This window comes from Ornithodoros turicata, chromosome 2 (assembly GCF_037126465.1).
Source record: "Ornithodoros turicata isolate Travis chromosome 2, ASM3712646v1, whole genome shotgun sequence".
Classification (NCBI taxonomy): Eukaryota; Metazoa; Arthropoda; class Arachnida; order Ixodida; family Argasidae; genus Ornithodoros; species Ornithodoros turicata.
The window spans coordinates 58,616,821-58,635,154 of record NC_088202.1 but is presented as its reverse complement, the minus strand read 5'-3'; the positions used below and the strand labels follow the sequence as shown (position 1 = coordinate 58,635,154).

Here is an 18,334-nt window from a genome sequence, read left to right as displayed (position 1 = left end):
ATTTCACAGTCCACTTTACAACATGACTATCGTATGCCTAACATTTTCTTATCAAGAGAAGGGATTGTAGACGCTCTACTTAATCTCAAAAGTAAAAAAGCGATAGGACTCGATGGTGTCCCCAATAATGGTGTAAAGCCATATGCTGAATGGTGCGGTTCTTATCTTGAGCTGCTATTCAAGAAGTTCATTGAAACTGGAAAAGTGCCCAGCCAGTGGAAACAAGCTAAGGTTATCTCAGCTTACAAGTCAGGTGATAATCTTAAAGCATGTAATTACCGTCCAGTATCACTACTGTCCGTTGCTAGTAAGACTCTAGAACACGTTGTGCAGTACAACTGCAGAACGTTGATCGCGGTCCTTATAATCGTGGCTTGTGAGTGATCGTCAAAGTATGTGCGTGTTAATGAGCCATCATTTGCCAGTCCAAGTCTCAGGTTCTGTACGCCCGTCCATATAACCAATCTCAATGTGTGCACGCCCAGGGTGATGTCAGGCACAGGGCCTGAATGTTAAAAGGGCACTCTTCATCAATATACAAAAAGCAGTAACAAAGTAACGTAAGTGAAGGACAGTTACATAATTTTACCCTGCATCTGCGCAAAGTAATTTTTACTCCCTTGCAGGGTTAAAGGAGAGGGCCATCCAAAAAAAAAATAGATTGAGACGTCTGATGAAAGTGTGTGTGCCATTTTACCGAATAGCGTTAAAGTTTTTGACGTGTGCAATTTGTTTCGCAGAAAAAAAAACTCACATAGCTGACCTACTTAACAGTTTCATAGGAAGAAAACATGGTGTTAAAATGACTTCTGTGTTACTTTAAGTTACACTCCTGAGCGACAGTATTACACGCTTTCGAAAAGAAGAGTGAACATTACGCTAAAAAGAGTGATCTCAGTGACAGAGATCTTACACTGCAAAAGAGTTGGGTATATTCTTCTTTTTTTTTTTTAGAGTGCAGAATTGCCGCCATCCAGTTACCTATATCCATTGTTACGTCATTTGTAGAAATGTAGCACCCAATCAGACGCCAACGCGGAGGTATACACATCACTTCGTCTGCTCCTCGTCGTTGAGCAGTATAGGAGTAGCGAGAAAAAGTGACGGAATTACGCGAGTTGTTATAAAATATGGCATAAAATGTTGAACAGAAAATGCGGGACCATATACTTCTTCTCGTCATTCGTTTCACATGCCTTGTTTTCTACGACGTGGTGTTTATTACTTGCTCTAAATGTGATGAAAGTGTGAAATGTAAGATCTTCCAGTGCTATTCACTTTCTTTCTGATTCCGACGACGACGACGACGACCGCACACACCGGAGGCATTTCGTTCACAAAGCACGCGGGCACCAAAACACGCTTTCTGCGATGAAGCCTAAAAGATGAAGGCAAGAAGAAATGCGTGCGCAGGTTGAAAAACTGTGGCGAACCCACCGACTGCGGAACCGATCAGTAGCCGAGGTAACCGTTATCGCATTCGTTGGATACAGACCTACCGGATTCATCTACACAAAAGGTGTCACAGCCAACACGTTAAAATCGCCGCTTCGTGCCAACACAGACGCCGCGCTACTTAGTAGAGTTCACAGGCCCTTTAACGCGCGCCAGTAGTGGTCGACACATACAGCTGGAGCAATGTTTACCTCCCACATTGTACTGTTCTCAGCTGGGACCCACATGCAAGCTGGGCTTGTTTCCCTTGCTGTCATGGGATGCCGTGGTTACATATTGACGTTACTATGAGTTTAGAACTCTATCCTCGCCACATTAAGTCCCCGATCATTAACATAGTAAATGTTCTCGTTATTTTTAAAGTTGACGCGCTCCAAACGTCGATTGGCGGCCAGGGATTTCGCTACACCCTCCCTGCATTTTTGCAACACCCCCCCCCCCCCCCTGAAATTTCTCAGGTGACCCCACCCAGCTCGGCCAACAACACGTTCTGGTAGTGGGTCCGGCGCCGCGAATCACATTCTGTACTGTCAAACTTCGGTTGTAGGACCACAGTCATGCAGATGATCGTAGCATGGATTTGTCCAAAATCATTTGAAAGTGACTGTTCAATGCATATATTGCGCGCATATACGAGCAGAAATGCGTAAAAATGGCACGCAAACTCAATGTGGATCATCAAGAACCATTTGCGCCCAACTCAATCAAGCGAGGTATTCTGCTTCTTTCGTCTAAGGTTTTCACCGTTGGTTGCTAGGTATTCATTGAGCTTCGTGAGACAACGTGCTAGTCTTTTTTCTTTGCCGGTCGTGTGATTATGCATCTTAAAGTGCAGCTCCGCTGCTGTTCCGAAAGTATGAAGACGTTGTGATATTCAGAACCGTGGTCCCAACTTCATTCATAAACGCACATTGCTTTCCAAATTTCCATACTCCTTCGTGAGAAATTTGAGAAAAACTACTGCGCGGCGGTTCCACTTGTGACGTCATACTTGGAACTGCGCGGATTGGATAGCCACACCTAGCCAGCGCTGCCTGGCAACCAGTTTGTGTTTACACTCCGTCATGGCCGCTGTATCGTGCTGAAATAGCTGTCACGAGCTATCGGGGACCACCGCACCGTTTTATCATGTTTCTTATAAGGAATACTTCGTCTTCGAGCACGTTCTCGTTCTCAATAGCTTTGGTGGTGCTTTCTGCACGCGCAGCAAGTCCGCGCATAGTGCGCTGCCAAAGCTATTGAGAATGCGTAAGTGTACGTCACACGTTAGGTGTTAGGTCTTGTTGGTAGCACGAAGCACAGTGCGGGCACAGAATGTCCGCTCACGACGGCCGTCGTTGCACAACGAGGCCATCCTGTAAGGCTTGTTAAAGAACACCGGCAAAACTATCTGTGAGGCTATTAACGACAGCAATTATCACGGAACACACAAAAAACATTCACCTTCGCCCATAGATCTCCGCCATCGCATCGACGATTTGGCGTTAGCCAAGCCACAAGCGCGGCTAAGCCAGGACGAAGCCGGGATTGGTCAGGGTTTGCCGACCAGAGGACCGCCGTGCCAACGAAATTTAAAAAATTGTTTTCTTAAAAACTACAAACAAATGGGTGAACATTTTTCACATGTATGCTCCCTGTGCGGAAACGAACGCACAGCCCAAGCATGGCTCCATTCTGTCGCAGTCGAAAATCGGCGGAGCTGAGCTTGCCGTTCATAATGCATTTGTATTCTAATGTACTCTGCTGTAACGTAATAACATGTACAAATAAAACGGGAAAGCTGTGCAGATATGTCACCATTGTGCCACGTTTCTTTCCGTGTCTAGGAAAAATTCCGTAAGTGGAACCTTCACCAAGCATAACCCCCCCCCCCCCCCCACCAGCAGTAAATTTCTGGGGAAATCACTGTTGGCGACACATGAAAGCGGTTAGGTATAAGCCGGGATTCTAAAGGCAGGGTTGGTTTGAACAGGGTTACGATAATGGACAGATATGGGGATATAAGGGAAAGGGGGATCTTTCGGACCTTTCTTTTATAGACGAGAGGAATGCAAAGTGTGTTAGCATTGCGTCAGGATCAATTCTGAGTTTTTTTTTCCCCCTCTTTATATAAAAACACCTGTGTGAGTCGATAAAATCGTTCTTGAAAGCAAGACCCTTGCGTTCGTGTGTGTGTGTGTGCGTCGTCGTGTCTGTTTTGTAACGCTGTTGCGTGTTAAGTTGTCCTCCCGTCAGACTGGCTGCCTCAAAATCTCCTCAGAAAGCCAATGAAATGTACAAGAAAAAAGAAGCCTAAGTTCTGCGGCTGCAAGTAATCTGTCAGTTTAGAACTTCTGCTTGGAGGCGTTTGAGTTACACAGTCACATATAGCGTCGTGTCATAGAGCTTCGCCTTCTCTCGTTCTTCCTCAAATTCTCCATGCAAACAACTTATGCTCATCTGCATGCAAAACGACCAGCAAGTGCTTTTGCACCGCGTATGCCCTCAATGGAAGAAAAGTGGCCCCGACAGCATAAATAACTTACGGATGTAAGTGCAATGGCGTGTGTAACACTTTAACTCTAAGTACTGCATTCATCATCGCTGTTCTCTTGGCTATGCGCCACCTTTCGCTGTCGTGTTTCCACGATATGTAAAAGGGCGGCCTTCAGCCTATCGTCATCGCGAGTTACGTCCACATCACAGTCGAAACATCGCGATTGTTTTGTTCAATTGAATGATGGCAGTTGTTCACGGCTGTCCTTGTATGTTGAATTGCCTCATCCATTGCCATGTTAATATGTTAGTATATTTTGTTCATTTATGCGGAATCTATAGCGACACATCAAATACTTAAAAATTCAGGGAGTCTACATTACCCACGCATTGATTCTGCAAAGCATCGAAGGAGCGTCTGCCCTTGCACAGGCACTGGAACGAACCCTGCTCATCTAAGGTTTGGCACCTTGCTCCGGCTAGGAGACATTCTTCCCCAGCAGACTTTGATGCATTGTTCATTCTAATGCAGCCATCCACCTTCTCACAAACGGCACCACTCACACCTTCGGGACACGCGCATCGGTACTCATCCTCTAATGTTGTTATGCACGTTCCGCCATTTCTACACGCCGTCAAGGTGCAGCCGCGTCCCTCGGTTGGTTTCATGACTCCTGGGTGGACTTGAGTTCCCCTTGATTGTACAGTTGTCGTGGCAGACTTGGTCGGTGATTGTCTTATACTTGTTGAAGATGTAACGCTAGATGTCTGTTCTGTCGCTGCACCTGTAGAAGTCGGCTGAGTAGCTGGTGAACCTCGCGATGCCGTTTCTGTTGGAGAGGTAGCCTCTGCCGTGCTTGTTGTTTCTTCTTTTGCAAAAGCAGGAGTTGTATCAGCTGACCCGTGCTCAGGGACTGTCATGCTGCTGATGGCCGGTTCTGGGGTTCTTGCTCTAATAGGCGTGGTTGGCGATCCTACTCCAGCTGTTGCAGTCACCATTGAGAGAGATTTCGCCGTTGTAACGCTTGACATCTCATCTGACACTGGTCTTGTAGCAGTTCGTCGAGTAGATGGTGTATCCCGCGATGTCGTTCCATTTAGAGGGTTTGGCTCTGTCGAGCAGCTGATGGCTGGTTCAGCGCTTGTCGCATCGATAGGCGTGGTTGGCGTTCCTGCTGTAGCCGTCTCAGTCACCATTGAGCTGGATTTTGCCGTGGAAACGCTATCCATCTCCTGTGTCACAGCACTTGTGTATGAAGGATGAGTAGCTGGTGCACCACGCGATGTCGTTTCTGTTGGATAGGCTGTCTCTGTGGTGCTTGTATCAGCTGAGGCACGCTCAGACCCTGTCGTGCTGCCGATAGACGCTTCTGAGGTTGTCGCTTCGATAGGCGTGGTAGCCGATCCTATTCTACCTGTCGCAACCACCATTGAGCTGGATTTCGCTGTTGTGACGCTAGATGTCGCATCTGCCACTGCTCTTGTAGAAGTGGGTTGCGCAGCTGGTGTTCCCTGCGATGTCGTTAATGTTGAAGAGGTTGCCTCTGTCGTGCTTCCTCTTTGTTCTTTTGCAGCAGCAGGAGTCGTATCAGGAGAGGCACGCTCAGACTCCGTCGTGCTGCCGATAGACGGTTCCGCGGGTGTCCCTTCGACAGGCGTGATAGGCGATCCTGTTGTTCCTGCGGAAGTCACCATTGAGGTGGATTTCGCTGCTGTGATGCTAGATGTCTCATCTGCCACTGTTCTTGTAGAAGTGGGTTGCGTAGCTGGTGTTCCCTCCGATGTCGTTAATGTTGGAGAGGTTGCCTCTGTCGTGTTTCCTGTTTGCTCTTCTCTTGCAGTAGCAGGAGTCGTATCAGCTGAGGAGCGCTCAGACTCTGTCGTGCTGCCGATAGACGGTTCTGCTGTTGTCACTTCAACAGGCGTGGTAGGTGATCCTGTTGTACCTGCGGCAGTCACCATTGAGCTGGATTTCGCTGCTGTGACGCTAGATGTCTCATCTGACACTGCTCTTGTAGAAGTGGTTTGCGTAGCTGGCGTTCCCTCCGATGTCGTTATTGTTGCAGAGGTGTCCTCTGTCGTGCTTCCTGTTTGTTCTTCTTTAGCAGCAGGAACCGTATCAGCTGAGGCGCGCTCAGACTCTGTCGTACTGCCGCTAGACGATTCTCCGGTTGTCGCTTCGATAGGCGTGGTGTGCGATCCTGTTGTACCTGTGGCAGTCACCATTGAGCTTGATTTCGCTGTTGTCACGCTAGATGTCTCATCTGCCACTGCTCTTGTAAAAGCGGGTTGCGTAGATGGTGTTCCCTCCGATGTCATTAATGTTGGAGAGGTTGCCTCTGTCGTGCTTCCCGTTTCTTCTTCTTTTGCAGCAGCAGGAGTCGTATCACCTGAGGCACGCTCAGAGTCTGTCGTGCTGCCAATAGACGGCTCTACGGTTGTCGCTTCGATAGGTGTGGTAGGCGATCCTGCTCTATCTGTCGCAGTCACCATCGAGCTGGATTTCGCCGTTGTGACGCTAGATATCCCATCTGCCACTGCTCTTCTAGAAGTGGGTTGCGTATCTGGTGTTCCCTCCGATGTCATTAATGTTGGAGAGGTTGCCTCTGTCGTGCTTCCCGTTTCTTCTTCTTTTGCACCAGCAGGAGTCGTATCACCTGAGGCACGCTCAGAGTCTGTCGTGCTGCCGATAGACGGCTCTACGGTTGTCGCTTCGATAGGTGTGGTAGGCGATCCTGCTCTATCTGTCGCAGTCACCATCGAGCTGGATTTCGCCGTTGTGACGCTAGATATCCCATCTGCCACTGCTCTTCTAGAAGTGGGTTGCGTAGCTGGTGTTCCCTCCGATGTCATTAATGTTGGAGAGGTTGCCTCTGCCGTGCTTCCCATTTGTTCTTCTTTTGCAGCAGCAGGAGTCGTATCAGCTGAGGCGCGCTCAGACTCTGTCGTGCTGCCGATAGACGGCTCTACGGTTGTCACTTCGATACGCGTGGTAGGCGATCCTGTTGTACCTGCGGCAGTCACCATTGAGCTGGATTTCGCCGTTGTGACGCTAGATGTGTCATCTGCCACTGCTGTTCTAGAAGTGGACTGCGTAGCTGGTGTTCCCTCCGATGTCGTTAATGTTGGAGAGGTTGCATCTGTCGTGCTTCCTGTTTGTTCTTTTGCAGCAGCAGGAGTCGTATCAGCAGAGGTGCGCTCAGACTCTGCCGTGCTGCCGATAGACGGTTCTGCGGTTGTTCCTTCGACAGGCGTGATAGGCGATCCTGTTGTACCTGCGGCTGTCACCATTGAGGTGGATTTCGCTGCTGTGACGCTAGATGTCTCATCTGCCACTGTTCTTGTAGAAGTGGCTTGCGTAGCTGGTGTTCCCTCCGGTGTCGTTAGTGTTGGAGAAGTTGCCTCTGTCGTGCTTCGTGTTTGTTCTTCTTTTGCAGCAGCAGGAGTCGTATCAGCTGAGGCGCGATCAGGCTCTGTCGTGCTGCCGATAGACGGTTCTGCGATTGTCGCTTCGACAGGCGTGGTAGGCGATCCTGTTGTACCTGTCGGAGTCACCATTGAGCTGGGTTCCGCCGTTGTGACGCTAGATGTCTCATCTGCCACTGCTCTTGTAGAAGTGGGTTGCGTAGCTGGTGTTTCCTCCGATGCCGTTAATGTTCGAGAGGTTGCCTCTGTAGTGCTTCCTGTGTCTTCTTTTGCAGCGGCAGGTGTCGAATCAGCTGAGCCGCGATCAGACTCTGTCGCGCTGCCGATAGACGGTTCTGCGGTTGTCACTTCCATACGCGTGGTAGGCGATCCTGTTGTACCTGTCGCAGTCACAATTGAGCTGGAGTTCGCCGTTGTGACGCAAGATGTGTCATCTACCACTGCTGTTCTAGAAGTGGGCTGCGTAGCTAGTGTTCCCTCCGATGTCGTTAATGTTGGAGAGGTTGCATCTGTTGCGCTTCCTGTTTGTTCTTTTGCAGCAGGAGGAGTCGTATCAGCAGAGGTGCGCTCAGACTCTGTCGTGCTGCCGATAGACGGTTCTGCGGTTGTCCCTTCGACAGGCGTGATATGCGATCCTGTTGTACCTGCGGCAGTCACCACTGAGCTGGATTTCGCCTCTGTGACGCTAGATGTCTCATCTGGCACTGCTCTTGGAAAAGTGGGTTGCGTAGCTGGTGTTCTCTCCGATGTCGTTAATATTGGAGAGGTTGCCTTTGTCCTGCTACCCGTTTGTTCTTCTTTTGCAGCAGCAGGAGTCGTATCAGCTGAGGCGCGCTCAGACTCTGTCGTGCTGCCGATAGACGGTTCGGCGGTTGTCGCTTCGACAGGCGTGGTAGGCGATCCTGTTGTACCTGCGGCAGTCACCACTGAGCTGGATTTCGCTCCTGTGACGCTAGATGTCTCATCTGTCACTGCTCTTGTAGAAGTGGGTCGCGTAGCTGGTGCTCCCTCCGACGTCGTTAATGTTGGAGAGGTTGCCTCTGTCGTGCTTCCTGTTTGTTCTTCTTTTGCAGCAGCAGGAGTCGTATCAGCTGAGGCGCGCTCAGACTCTGTCGTGCTGCCGATAGACGGTTCTGCAGTTGTCGCTTCGACAGGCGTGGTAGGCGATCCTGTTGTACCTGTCGCAGTCACCATTGAGTTGGATTTCGCCGTTGTGATGCTAGATGTCTCATGTGCCGCTGCGGTCGTAGAACTGGGTTGCGTAGCTGGTGTTCCCTCCGATGTCGTTAATGTTGGAGAGGTTGCCTCTGTCGTGCTTCCTGTTTGTTCTTTTGCAGCAGCAGGAGTCGTATCAGGAGAGGCGCGCCCAGACTCCGTCGTGCTGCCGATAGACGGTTCTGCGGTTGTCCCTTCGACAGGCGTGATAGGCGATCCTGTTGTACCTGCGGAAGTCACCATTAAGGTGGATTTCGCTGCTGTGATGCTAGATGTCTCATCTGCCACTGTTCTTGTAAAAGTGGGTTGCGTAGCTGGTGTTCCTTTCGATGTCGTTAATGTTGGAGAGGTTGCCTCTGTCGTGTTTTCTGTTTGCTCTTCTCTTGCAGTAGCAGGAGTCGTATCAGCTGAGGCGCGCTCAGACTCTGTCGTGCTGCCGATAGACGGTTCTGCGGTTGTCGTTTCGATAGGCGTGGTAGGCGATCCTGTTGTACCTGTCGATGTCACCATTGAGCTGGATTTCGCCGTTGTGACACCAAATGTCTCATCTGCCACCTCTGTTGTAGAAGTGGGTTGCGTAGCTTGTGTTCCCTCCGATGTTGTTAATGTTGGAGAGGTTGCCTCTGTTAAGCTTCCTATTTGTTCTTTTGCAGCAGCAGGAGTCGTATCAGCTGAGGCGCGCTCAGACTCTGTCGTGCTGCCGCTAGACGGTTCTCCGGTTGTCGCTTCGATAGGCGTGGTGTGCGATCCTCTTGTACCTGTGGCAGTCACCATTGAGCTTGATTTCGCTGTTGTGACGCTAGATGTCTCATCTGCCACTGATCTTGTAAAAGCGGGTTGCGTAGATGGTGTTCCCTCCGATGTCATTAATGTTGGAGAGGTTGCCTCTGTCGTGCTTCCCGTTTCTTCTTCTTTTGCAGCAGCAGGAGTCGTATCACCTGAGGCACGCTCAGAGTCTGTCGTGCTGCCAATAGACGGCTCTACGGTTGTCGCTTCGATAGGTGTGGTAGGCGATCCTGCTCTATCTGTCGCAGTCACCATCGAGCTGGATTTCGCCGTTGTGACGCTAGATATCCCATCTGCCACTGCTCTTCTAGAAGTGGGTTGCGTATCTGGTGTTCCCTCCGATGTCATTAATGTTGGAGAGGTTGCCTCTGCCGTGCTTCCCGTTCCCGTTTGTTCTTCTTTTGCAGCAGCAGGAGTCGTATCAGCTGAGGCGCGCTCAGACTCTGTCGTGCTGCCGATAGACGGTTGTGCTGTTGTCGCTTCGACAGACGTGGTAGGCGATCCTGTTATCCCTGCGGCAGTCACCATTGAGCTGGATTTCGCTGCTGTGACGCTAGATGTCTCATCTGACACTGCTCTTGTAGAAGTGGGTTGCGTAGCTGGCGTTCCCTGCGATGTCGTTAATGTTGGAGAGCTTGCCTCTGTCGTGCTTCCCGTTTCTTCTTCTTTTGCAGCAGCAGGAGTCGTATCACCTGAGGCACGCTCAGAGTCTGTCGTGCTGCCGACAGACGACTCTACGGTTGTCGCTTCGATAGGTGTGGTACGCGATACTGTTGTATCTGTCGCAGTCACCATTGAGCTGGGTTCCGCCATTTTGACGCTAGATGTCTCAGCTGCCACTGCTCTTGTAGAAGTGGGTTGCGTAGCTGGTGTTTCCTCCGATGCCGTTAATGTTGGAGAGGTTGCCTCTGTAGTGCTTCCTGTTTGTTCTTTTGCAGCAGCAGGAGTCGTATCAGCAGAGGTTCGCTCAGACTCTGCCGTGCTGCGGATAGACAGTTCTGCGGTTGTCCCTTCGACAGGCGTGATAGGCGATCCTGTAGTACCTGCGGCAGTCACCATTGATCTGGATTTCGCCGCTGTGACGCTAGATGTCTCGTCTGGCACTGCTCTTGGAAAACTGGGTTGCGTAGATGGTGGTCCCTCCGATGTCGTTAATGTTGGAGAGGTTGCCTCTGTCGTGCCACCCATTTGTTCTTCTTTCGCAGCAGCAGGGGTCGTATCAGCTGAGGCGCGCTCAGACTCTGTCGCGCAGCCGATAGACGGTTCTGCGGTTGTCACTTCGATACGCGTGGTAGGCGATCCTGTTGTACCTGTCGCAGTCACCATTGAGCTGGATTTCGCCGTTGTGACGCTAGATGTCTCATCTACCACTGCAGTTCTAGAAGTGGATTGAGTAGCTGCTGTTTTCTCCGATGTCCTTAATCTTGGAGAGGTTGCCTCTGTCGTCCTTTCTGTTTGTTCTTTGGCAGCAGCAGGAGTCGTATCAGCAGAGGTGCGCTCAGACTCTGCCGTGCTGCCGATAGACGGTTCTGCGGTTATTCCTTCGACAGGCGTGATAGGCGATCCTGTTGTACCTGCGGAAGTCACCATTGAGGTGGATTTCGCTGCTGTGACGCTAGATGTCTCATCTGCCACTGTTCTTGTACAAGTGGGTTGCGTAGTTGGTGTTCCTTTCGATGTCGTTAACGTTGGAGAGGTTGCCTCTGTCGTGTTTCCTGTTTGCTCTTCTCTTGCAGTAGCAGGAGTCGTATCAGCTGAGGCGCGCTCAGACTCTGTCGTGCTGCCGATAGACGGTTCTGCGGTTGTCCCTTCGGCAGGCGTGATAGGCGATCCTGTTGTACCTGCGGAAGTTACCATTGAGGTGGATTTCGCTGCTGTGATGCTAGATGTCTCATCTGCCACTGTTCTTGTAGAAGTGGGTTGCGTAGCTGGTGTTCCTTTCGATGTCGTTAATGTTGGAGAGGTTGCCTCTGTCGTGTTTTCTCTTTGCTCTTCTCTTGCAGTAGCAGGAGTCGTATCAGCTGAGGCGCGCTCAGACTCTGTCGTGCTGCCGATAGACGGTTCTGCGGTTGTCGTTTCGATAGGCGTGGTAGGCGATCCTGTTGTACCTGTCGATTTCACCATTGAGCTGGATTTCGCCGTTGTGACACCAAATGTCTCATCTGCCACCTCTGTTGTAGAAGTGGGTTGCGTAGCTTGTGTTCCCTCCGATGTTGTTAATGTTGGAGAGGTTGCCTCTGTTAAGCTTCCTATTTGTTCTTTTGCAGCAGCAGGAGTCGTATCAGCAGAGGTTCGCTCAGACTCTGCCGTGCTGCCGATAGACGGTTCTGCGGTTGTCCCTTCGAGAGGCGTGATAGGCGATCCTGTAGTACCTGCGGCAGTCACCATTGATCTGGATTTCGCCGCTGTGACGCTAGATGTCTCATCTGGCACTGCTCTTGGAAAAGTGGGTTGCGTAGCTGGTGGTCCCTCCGATGCCGTTAATGTTGGAGAGGTTGCCTCTGTCGTGCTACCCATTTGTTCTTCTTTCGCAGCAGCAGGGGTCGTATCAGCTGAGGCGCGCTCAGACTCTGTCGCGATTCCGATAGACGGTTCTGCGGTTGTCACTTCGATACGCGTGGTAGGGGATCCTGTTGTACCTGTCGCAGTCACCATTGAGCTGGATTTCCCCGTTGTGACGCTAGATGTCTCATCTGCCACTGCAGTTCTAGAAGTGGATTGCGTAGCTGCTGTTCCCTCCGATGTCCTTAATCTTGGAGAGGTTGCCTCTGTCGTCCTTCCTGTTTGTTCTTTGGCAGCAGCAGGAGTCGTATCAGCAGAGGTGCGATCAGACTCTGCCGTGCTGCCGATAGACGGTTCTGCGGTTGTTCCTTCGACAGCCGTGATAGGCGATCCTGTTGTACCTGCTGCTGTCACCATTGAGGTGGATTTCGCTGCTGTGACGCTAGATGTCTCATCTGCCACTGTTCTTGTAGAAGTGGCTTGCGTAGCTGGTGTTCCCTCCGGTGTCGTTAGTGTTGGAGAAGTTGCCTCTGTCGTGCTTCCTGTTTGTTCTTCCTTTGCAGCAGCAGGAGTCGTATTAGCTGAGGCGCTATCAGACTCTGTCGTGCTGCCGATAGACGGTTCTGCAGTTGTAGCTTCGACAGGCGTGGTAGGCGATCCTGTTGTACCTGTCGCAGTCACCATTGAGTTGGATTTTGCCGTTGTGATGCTAGATATCTCATGTGCCGCTGCGGTCGTAGAACTGGGTTGCGTAGCTGGTGTTCCCTCCGATGTCGTTAATGTTGGAGAGGTTGCCTCTGTCGTGCTTCCTGTTTGTTCTTTTGCAGCAGCAGGAGTCGTATCAGGAGAGGCGCGCCCAGACTCCGTCGTGCTGCCGATAGACGGTTCTGCGGTTGTCCCTTCGACAGGCGTGATAGGCGATCCTGTTGTACCTGCGGAAGTCACCATTGAGGTGGATTTCGCTGCTGTGATGCTAAATGTCTCATCTGCCACTGCTCTTGTAGAAGTGGGTTGCGTAGCTGGTGTTTCCTCCGATGCCGTTAATGTTGGAGAGGTTGCCTCTGTAGTGCTTCCTGTGTGTTCTTTTGCAGCGGCAGGTGTCGAATCAGCTGAGCCGCGATCAGACTCTGTCGCGCTGCCGATGGACGGTTCTGCGGTTGTCACTTCGATACGCGTGGTAGGCGATCCTGTGGTAGCTGTCGCAGTCACAATTGAGCTGGATTTCGCTGTTGTGACGCTAGATGTGTCATCTGCCACTGCTGTTCTAGAAGTGGGCTGCGTAGCTGGTGTTCCCTCAGATGTCATTAATGTTGGAGAGGTTGCATCTGTCGTGCTTCCTGTTTGTTCTTTTGCAGCAGCAGGAGTCGTATCAGCAGAGGTGCGCTCAGACTCTGTCATGCTGCCGATAGACGGTTCTGCGGTTTTCCCTTCGACAGGCGTGATAGGCGATCCTGTTGTACCTGCGGCAGTCACCATTGAGCTGGATTTCGCTGCTGTGACGCTAGATGTCTCATCTGACACTGCTCTTGTAGAAGTGGGTTGCGTAGCTGGTGTTCCCTGCAATGTCGTTAATATTGGAGAGGTTGCCTCTGAACCGCGCTCAGACTCTGTCGCGCTGCCGATAGACGCTTCTGCGGTTGTCACTTCGATACGCGTGGCAGGCGATCCTGTTGTACCTGTCGCAGTCACAATTGAGCTGGATTTCGCCGTTGTGACGCTAGATGTGTCATCTGCCACTGCTGTTCTAGAAGTGGGCTGCGTAGCTAGTGTTCGCTCCGATGTCGTTAATGTTGGAGAGGTTGCATCTGTTGTGCTTCCTGTTTGTTCTTTTGCAGCAGGAGGAGTCGTATCAGCAGAGGTGCGCTCAGACTCTGTCATGCTGCCGATAGACGGTTCTGCGGTTGTCCCTTCGACAGGCGTGATATGCGATCCTGTTGTACCTGCGGCAGTCACCACTGAGCTGGATTTCGCCTCTGTGACGCCAGATGTCTCATCTGCCACTGCTCTTGGAAAAGTGGGTTGCGTAGCTGGTGTTCCCTCCGATGTCGTTAATGTTGGAGAGGTTGCCTCTGTCGTGCTACCCGTTTGTTCTTCTTTTGCAGCAGCAGGAGTCGTATCAGCTGAGGCGCGCTCAGACTCTGTCGTGCTGCCGATAGACGGTTCGGCGGTTGTCGCTTCGACAGGCGTGGTAGGCGATCCTGTTTTACCTGCGGCAGTCACCATTGAACTGGATTTCGCTGCTGTGACGCTAGATGTCTCATCTGCCACTGCTCTTGTAGAAGTGACTTGCGTAGCTGGTGTTCCCTGCGATGTCGTTAATGTTGGAGAGGTTGCCTCTGTCGTGCTTCCTGTGTGTTCTTCTTTAGCAGCAGGAGTCGCATCAGCTGAGGCGCGCTCAGACTCTGTCGTGCTGCCCATAGACGGTTCGGCGGTTGTCGCTTCGACAGGCGTGGTAGGCGATCCTGTTTTACCTGCGGCAGTCACCATTGAACTGGATTTCACTGCTGTGACGCTAGATGTCTCATCTGGCACTGCTCTTGTAGAAGTGAGTTGCGTAGCTGGTGTTCCATCCGATGTCGTTAATGTTGGAGAGGTTGCCTCTATCGTGCTTCCCGTTTGTTCTTCTTTTGCAGTAGGAGGAGTCGTATCAGCTGAGGCGCGCTCAGAGTCTGTCGTTCTGCCGACAGACGGCTCTACGGTTGTCGCTTCGACAGGTGTGGTAAGCGATTCTGCTCTATCTGTCGCAGTCACCATCGAGCTGGATTTCGCCGTTGTGACGCTAGATATCCCATCTGCCACTGCTCTTGTAGAAGTGGGTTGCGTAGCTGGTGTTGCCTCCGATGTAGTTAATGTTGGAGAATTTGCCTCTGTCGTACTGCCGATAGACGGTTCTGCGATTGTCGCTTCGACAGGCGTGGTACGCGATCCTGTTGTACCTGCGGCAGTCACCATTGAGCTGGATTTCGCAGCTGTGATGCTAGATGTCTCATGTGCCACTGCTCTTGTAGAAGTGGGTTGCGTAGCTGGTGTTCCCTGCAATGTCGTTAATGTTGGTGAGGTTGCCTCTGTCGTGCTTCCTGTTTGTTCTTCTTTAGCAGCACGAGTCACATCAGCTGAGGCGCGCTCAGACTCTGTCGTGCTGCCGATAGACGGTTCTGCGGTTGTCGCCTCGACAGGCGTGGGAGGCGATCCTGTTGTACCTGTCGGAGTCACCATTGAGCTGGGTACCGCCGTTGTGACGCTAGATGTCTCATCTGCCACTGCTTTTGTAGAAGTGGGTTGCGTAGCTGGTGTTTCCTCCGATGCCGTTAATGTTGGAGAGGTTGCCTCTGTAGTGCTTCCTGTGTGTTCTTTTGCAGCGGCAGGTGTCGAATCAGCTGAGCCGCGATCAGACTCTGTCGTGCTGCCGATAGACAGTTCTGCGGTTGTCGCTTCGACAGGCGAGGTAGGCGATCCTGTTTTACCTGCGGCAGTCACCATTGAACTGGATTTTGCTGCTGTGACGCTAGATGTCTCATCTGCCACTGCTCTTGTAGAAGTGGGTTGCGTAGCTGGTGTTCCCTCCGATGTAGTTAATGTTGGAGAGGTTGCCTCTGAACCGCGCTCAGACTCTGTCGCGCTGCCGATAGACGCTTCTGCGGTTGTCACTTCGATACGCGTGGTAGGCGATCCTGTTGTACCTGTCGCAGTCACAAGTGAGCTGGATTTCGCCGTTGTGACGCTAGATGTGTCATCTGCCACTGCTGTTCTAGAAGTGGGCTGCGTAGCTAGTGTTCCCTCCGATGTCGTTAATGTTGGAGAGGTTGCATCTGTTGTGCTTCCTGTTTGTTCTTTTGCAGCAGGAGGAGTCGTATCAGCAGAGGTGCGCTCAGACTCTGTCGTGCTGCCGATAGACGGTTCTGCGGTTGTCGCTTCGACAGGCGTGATATGCGATCCTGTTCTACCTGCGGCAGTCACCACTGAGCTGGATTTGGCCTCTGTGACGCTAGATGTCTCATCTGCCACTGCTCTTGGAAAAGTGGGTTGCGTAGCTGGTGTTCCCTCCGATGTCGTTAATGTTGGAGAGGTTGCCTCTGTCGTGCTACCCGTTTGTTCTTCTTTTGCAGCAGCAGGAGTCGTATCAGCTGAGGCGCGCTCAGGCTCTGTCGTGCTGCCGATAGACGGTTCGGCGGTTGTCGCTTCGACAGGCGTGGTAGGCGATCCTGTTTTACCTGCGGCAGTCACCGTTGAACTGGATTTCGCTGCTGTGACGCTAGATGTCTCATCTGCCACCGCTCTTGTAGAAGTGACTTGCGTAGCTGGTGTTCCCTGCGATGTCGTTAATGTTGGAGAGGTTGCCTCTGTCGTGCTTCCTGTTTGTTCTTCTTTAGCAGCAGGAGTCGTATCAGCTGAGGCGCGCTCAGACTCTGTCGTGCTGCCGATAGACGGTTCGGCGGTTGTCGCTTCGACAGGCGTTGTAGGCGATCCTGTTTTACCTGCGGCAGTCACCGTTGAACTGGATTTCGCTGCTGTGACGCTAGATGTCTCATCTGGCACTGCTCTTGTAGAAGTGAGTTGCGTAGCTGGTGTTCCATCCGATGTCGTTAATGTTGGAGAGGTTGCCTCTATCGTGCTTCCCGTTTGTTCTTCTTTTGCAGCACGAGTCACATCAGCTGAGGCGCGCTCAGACTCTGTCGTGCTGCCGATAGACGGTTCTGCGGTTGTCGCCTCGACAGGCGTGGGAGGCGATCCTGTTGTACCTGTCGGAGTCACCATTGAGCTGGGTACCGCCGTTGTGACGCTAGATGTCTCATCTGCCACTGCTCTTGTAGAAGTGGGTTGCGTAGCTGGTGTTTCCTCTGTTGCCGTTAATGTTGGAGAGGTTGCCTCTGTAGTGCTTCCTGTGTGTTCTTTTGCAGCGGCAGATGTCGAATCAGCTGAGCCGCGATCAGACTCTGTCGTGCTGCCGATAGACGGTTCTGCGGTTGTCGCTTCGACAGGCGAGGTAGGCGATCCTGTTTTACCTGCGGCAGTCACCATTGAACTGGATTTTGCTGCTGTGACGCTAGATGTCTCATCTGCCACTGCTCTTGTAGAAGTGGGTTGCGTAGCTGGTGTTCCCTCCGATGTAGTTAATGTTGGAGAATTTGCCTCTGTCCTGTGTGTTCCTGTGTGTTCTTTTGCAGCAGCAGGAGTCGTATCAGGTGAGGCGCGCTCAGAGTCTGTCGTTCTGCCGACAGACGGCTCTACGGTTGTCACTTCGATAGGTGTGGTAAGCGATCCTGCTCTGTCTGTCGCAGTCACCATCGAGCTGGATTTGGCCGTTGTGACGCTAGATATCCCATCTGCCACTGCTCTTGTAGAAGTGGGTTGCGTAGCTGGTGTTTCCTGCGATGTCGTTAATGTTGGAGAGGTTGTCTCTGTCGGGCTTCCTGTTTGTTCTTCTCTAGCAGCAGGAGTCGTATCAGCTGAGGCGCTCTCAGACTCTCTCGTTCTGCCGATAGACGGTTCTGCGGTAGGCGCTTGGACAGGCGTGGTAGGGTATCCTTTTGTACCTGTCGCAGTCACCATTGAGGTGGGTGCCGCCGTTGTGACGCTAGATCTCTCATCTGCCACTGCTGTTGTAGAAGTGGGTTGCGTAGGTGGTGTTCCCTCCGATGTGGTTAATGTTGGAGAGGTTGCCTCTGTCGAGCTTCCTCTTTTTCCTTCTTTAGCAGCAGGAGTCGTATCAGCTGAGGCGCGCTCAGACTCTGTCGTGCTGCCGATAGACGGTTCTATGGCTGTCGCTTCGATAGGTGTGGTAAGCGATCCTGCTCTATCTGTCGCAGTCACCATTGAGCTGGATTTGGCCGTTGTGACGCTAGATATCCTATCTGCCACTGCTCTTGTAGAAGTGTGTTGCGTAGCTGGTGTTCCCTGCGATGTCGTTAAAGGTCAGCTATGCCGATATCCCAAATAGTCGAAACGGTTGTGATATTCTGAAAGCCCACATCCAGCTCCCCCAAAATACACGTTCATTCTCTCAGTTCGGTACAGTACCATGTCAAAAAAAAAAGGTAATTCATTCCGAAACACACATGGGCGCAGCCATTTTTATGACGTAGATGCACCCGAACGGGCATTGTGACGTGTACGCGCCTTCGTACTTGTCAGTGGATTTCAGCTACGGCTTCTCGCGGCTTCACGTATCTGTGCTTGAAGATGGCGGACAGCCGGGTTCCACCGTTCCGCGATAAGTAAACAGTGCAGCAGCTGCGAACTCATTCGCGAACCAACCTCTGTGCGATGTTGTGACTGGAATTCGTCGTTTGTGTTTTGTGAGCACGTACAATTTGTATCAAGTCGCGTCTGCGTTAGCCCCTTTACAGCACTTGCCCATTGTAGAGGCTGACGTTTCGACAGCCGTGTCAGCAAGAAAATGCCGACAGCGTTTTATTACCGCAGGAAAATTGTGCTACGTATTTGAGAAACCGCATACTGCTATGGGACAAGTTTT

At 51.6% G+C, this 18,334-nt stretch overlaps 1 protein-coding gene across 1 annotated transcript in view; it reads right to left on the bottom strand.

The window, feature by feature from the left end:
* The window catches only part of LOC135384689 (mucin-17-like), a 63,256-nt gene extending 45,583 nt beyond the window's left edge, over positions 1-17,673 (bottom strand). Inside the window, exon 1 of the mRNA XM_064613879.1 lies at positions 4,314-17,673. Within this exon, the coding sequence (XP_064469949.1) occupies positions 4,314-17,673 (13,360 nt within the window). The remainder of the gene's footprint in view (positions 1-4,313) is intronic.
* Between the last annotated feature and the right edge of the window lie 661 nt (positions 17,674-18,334).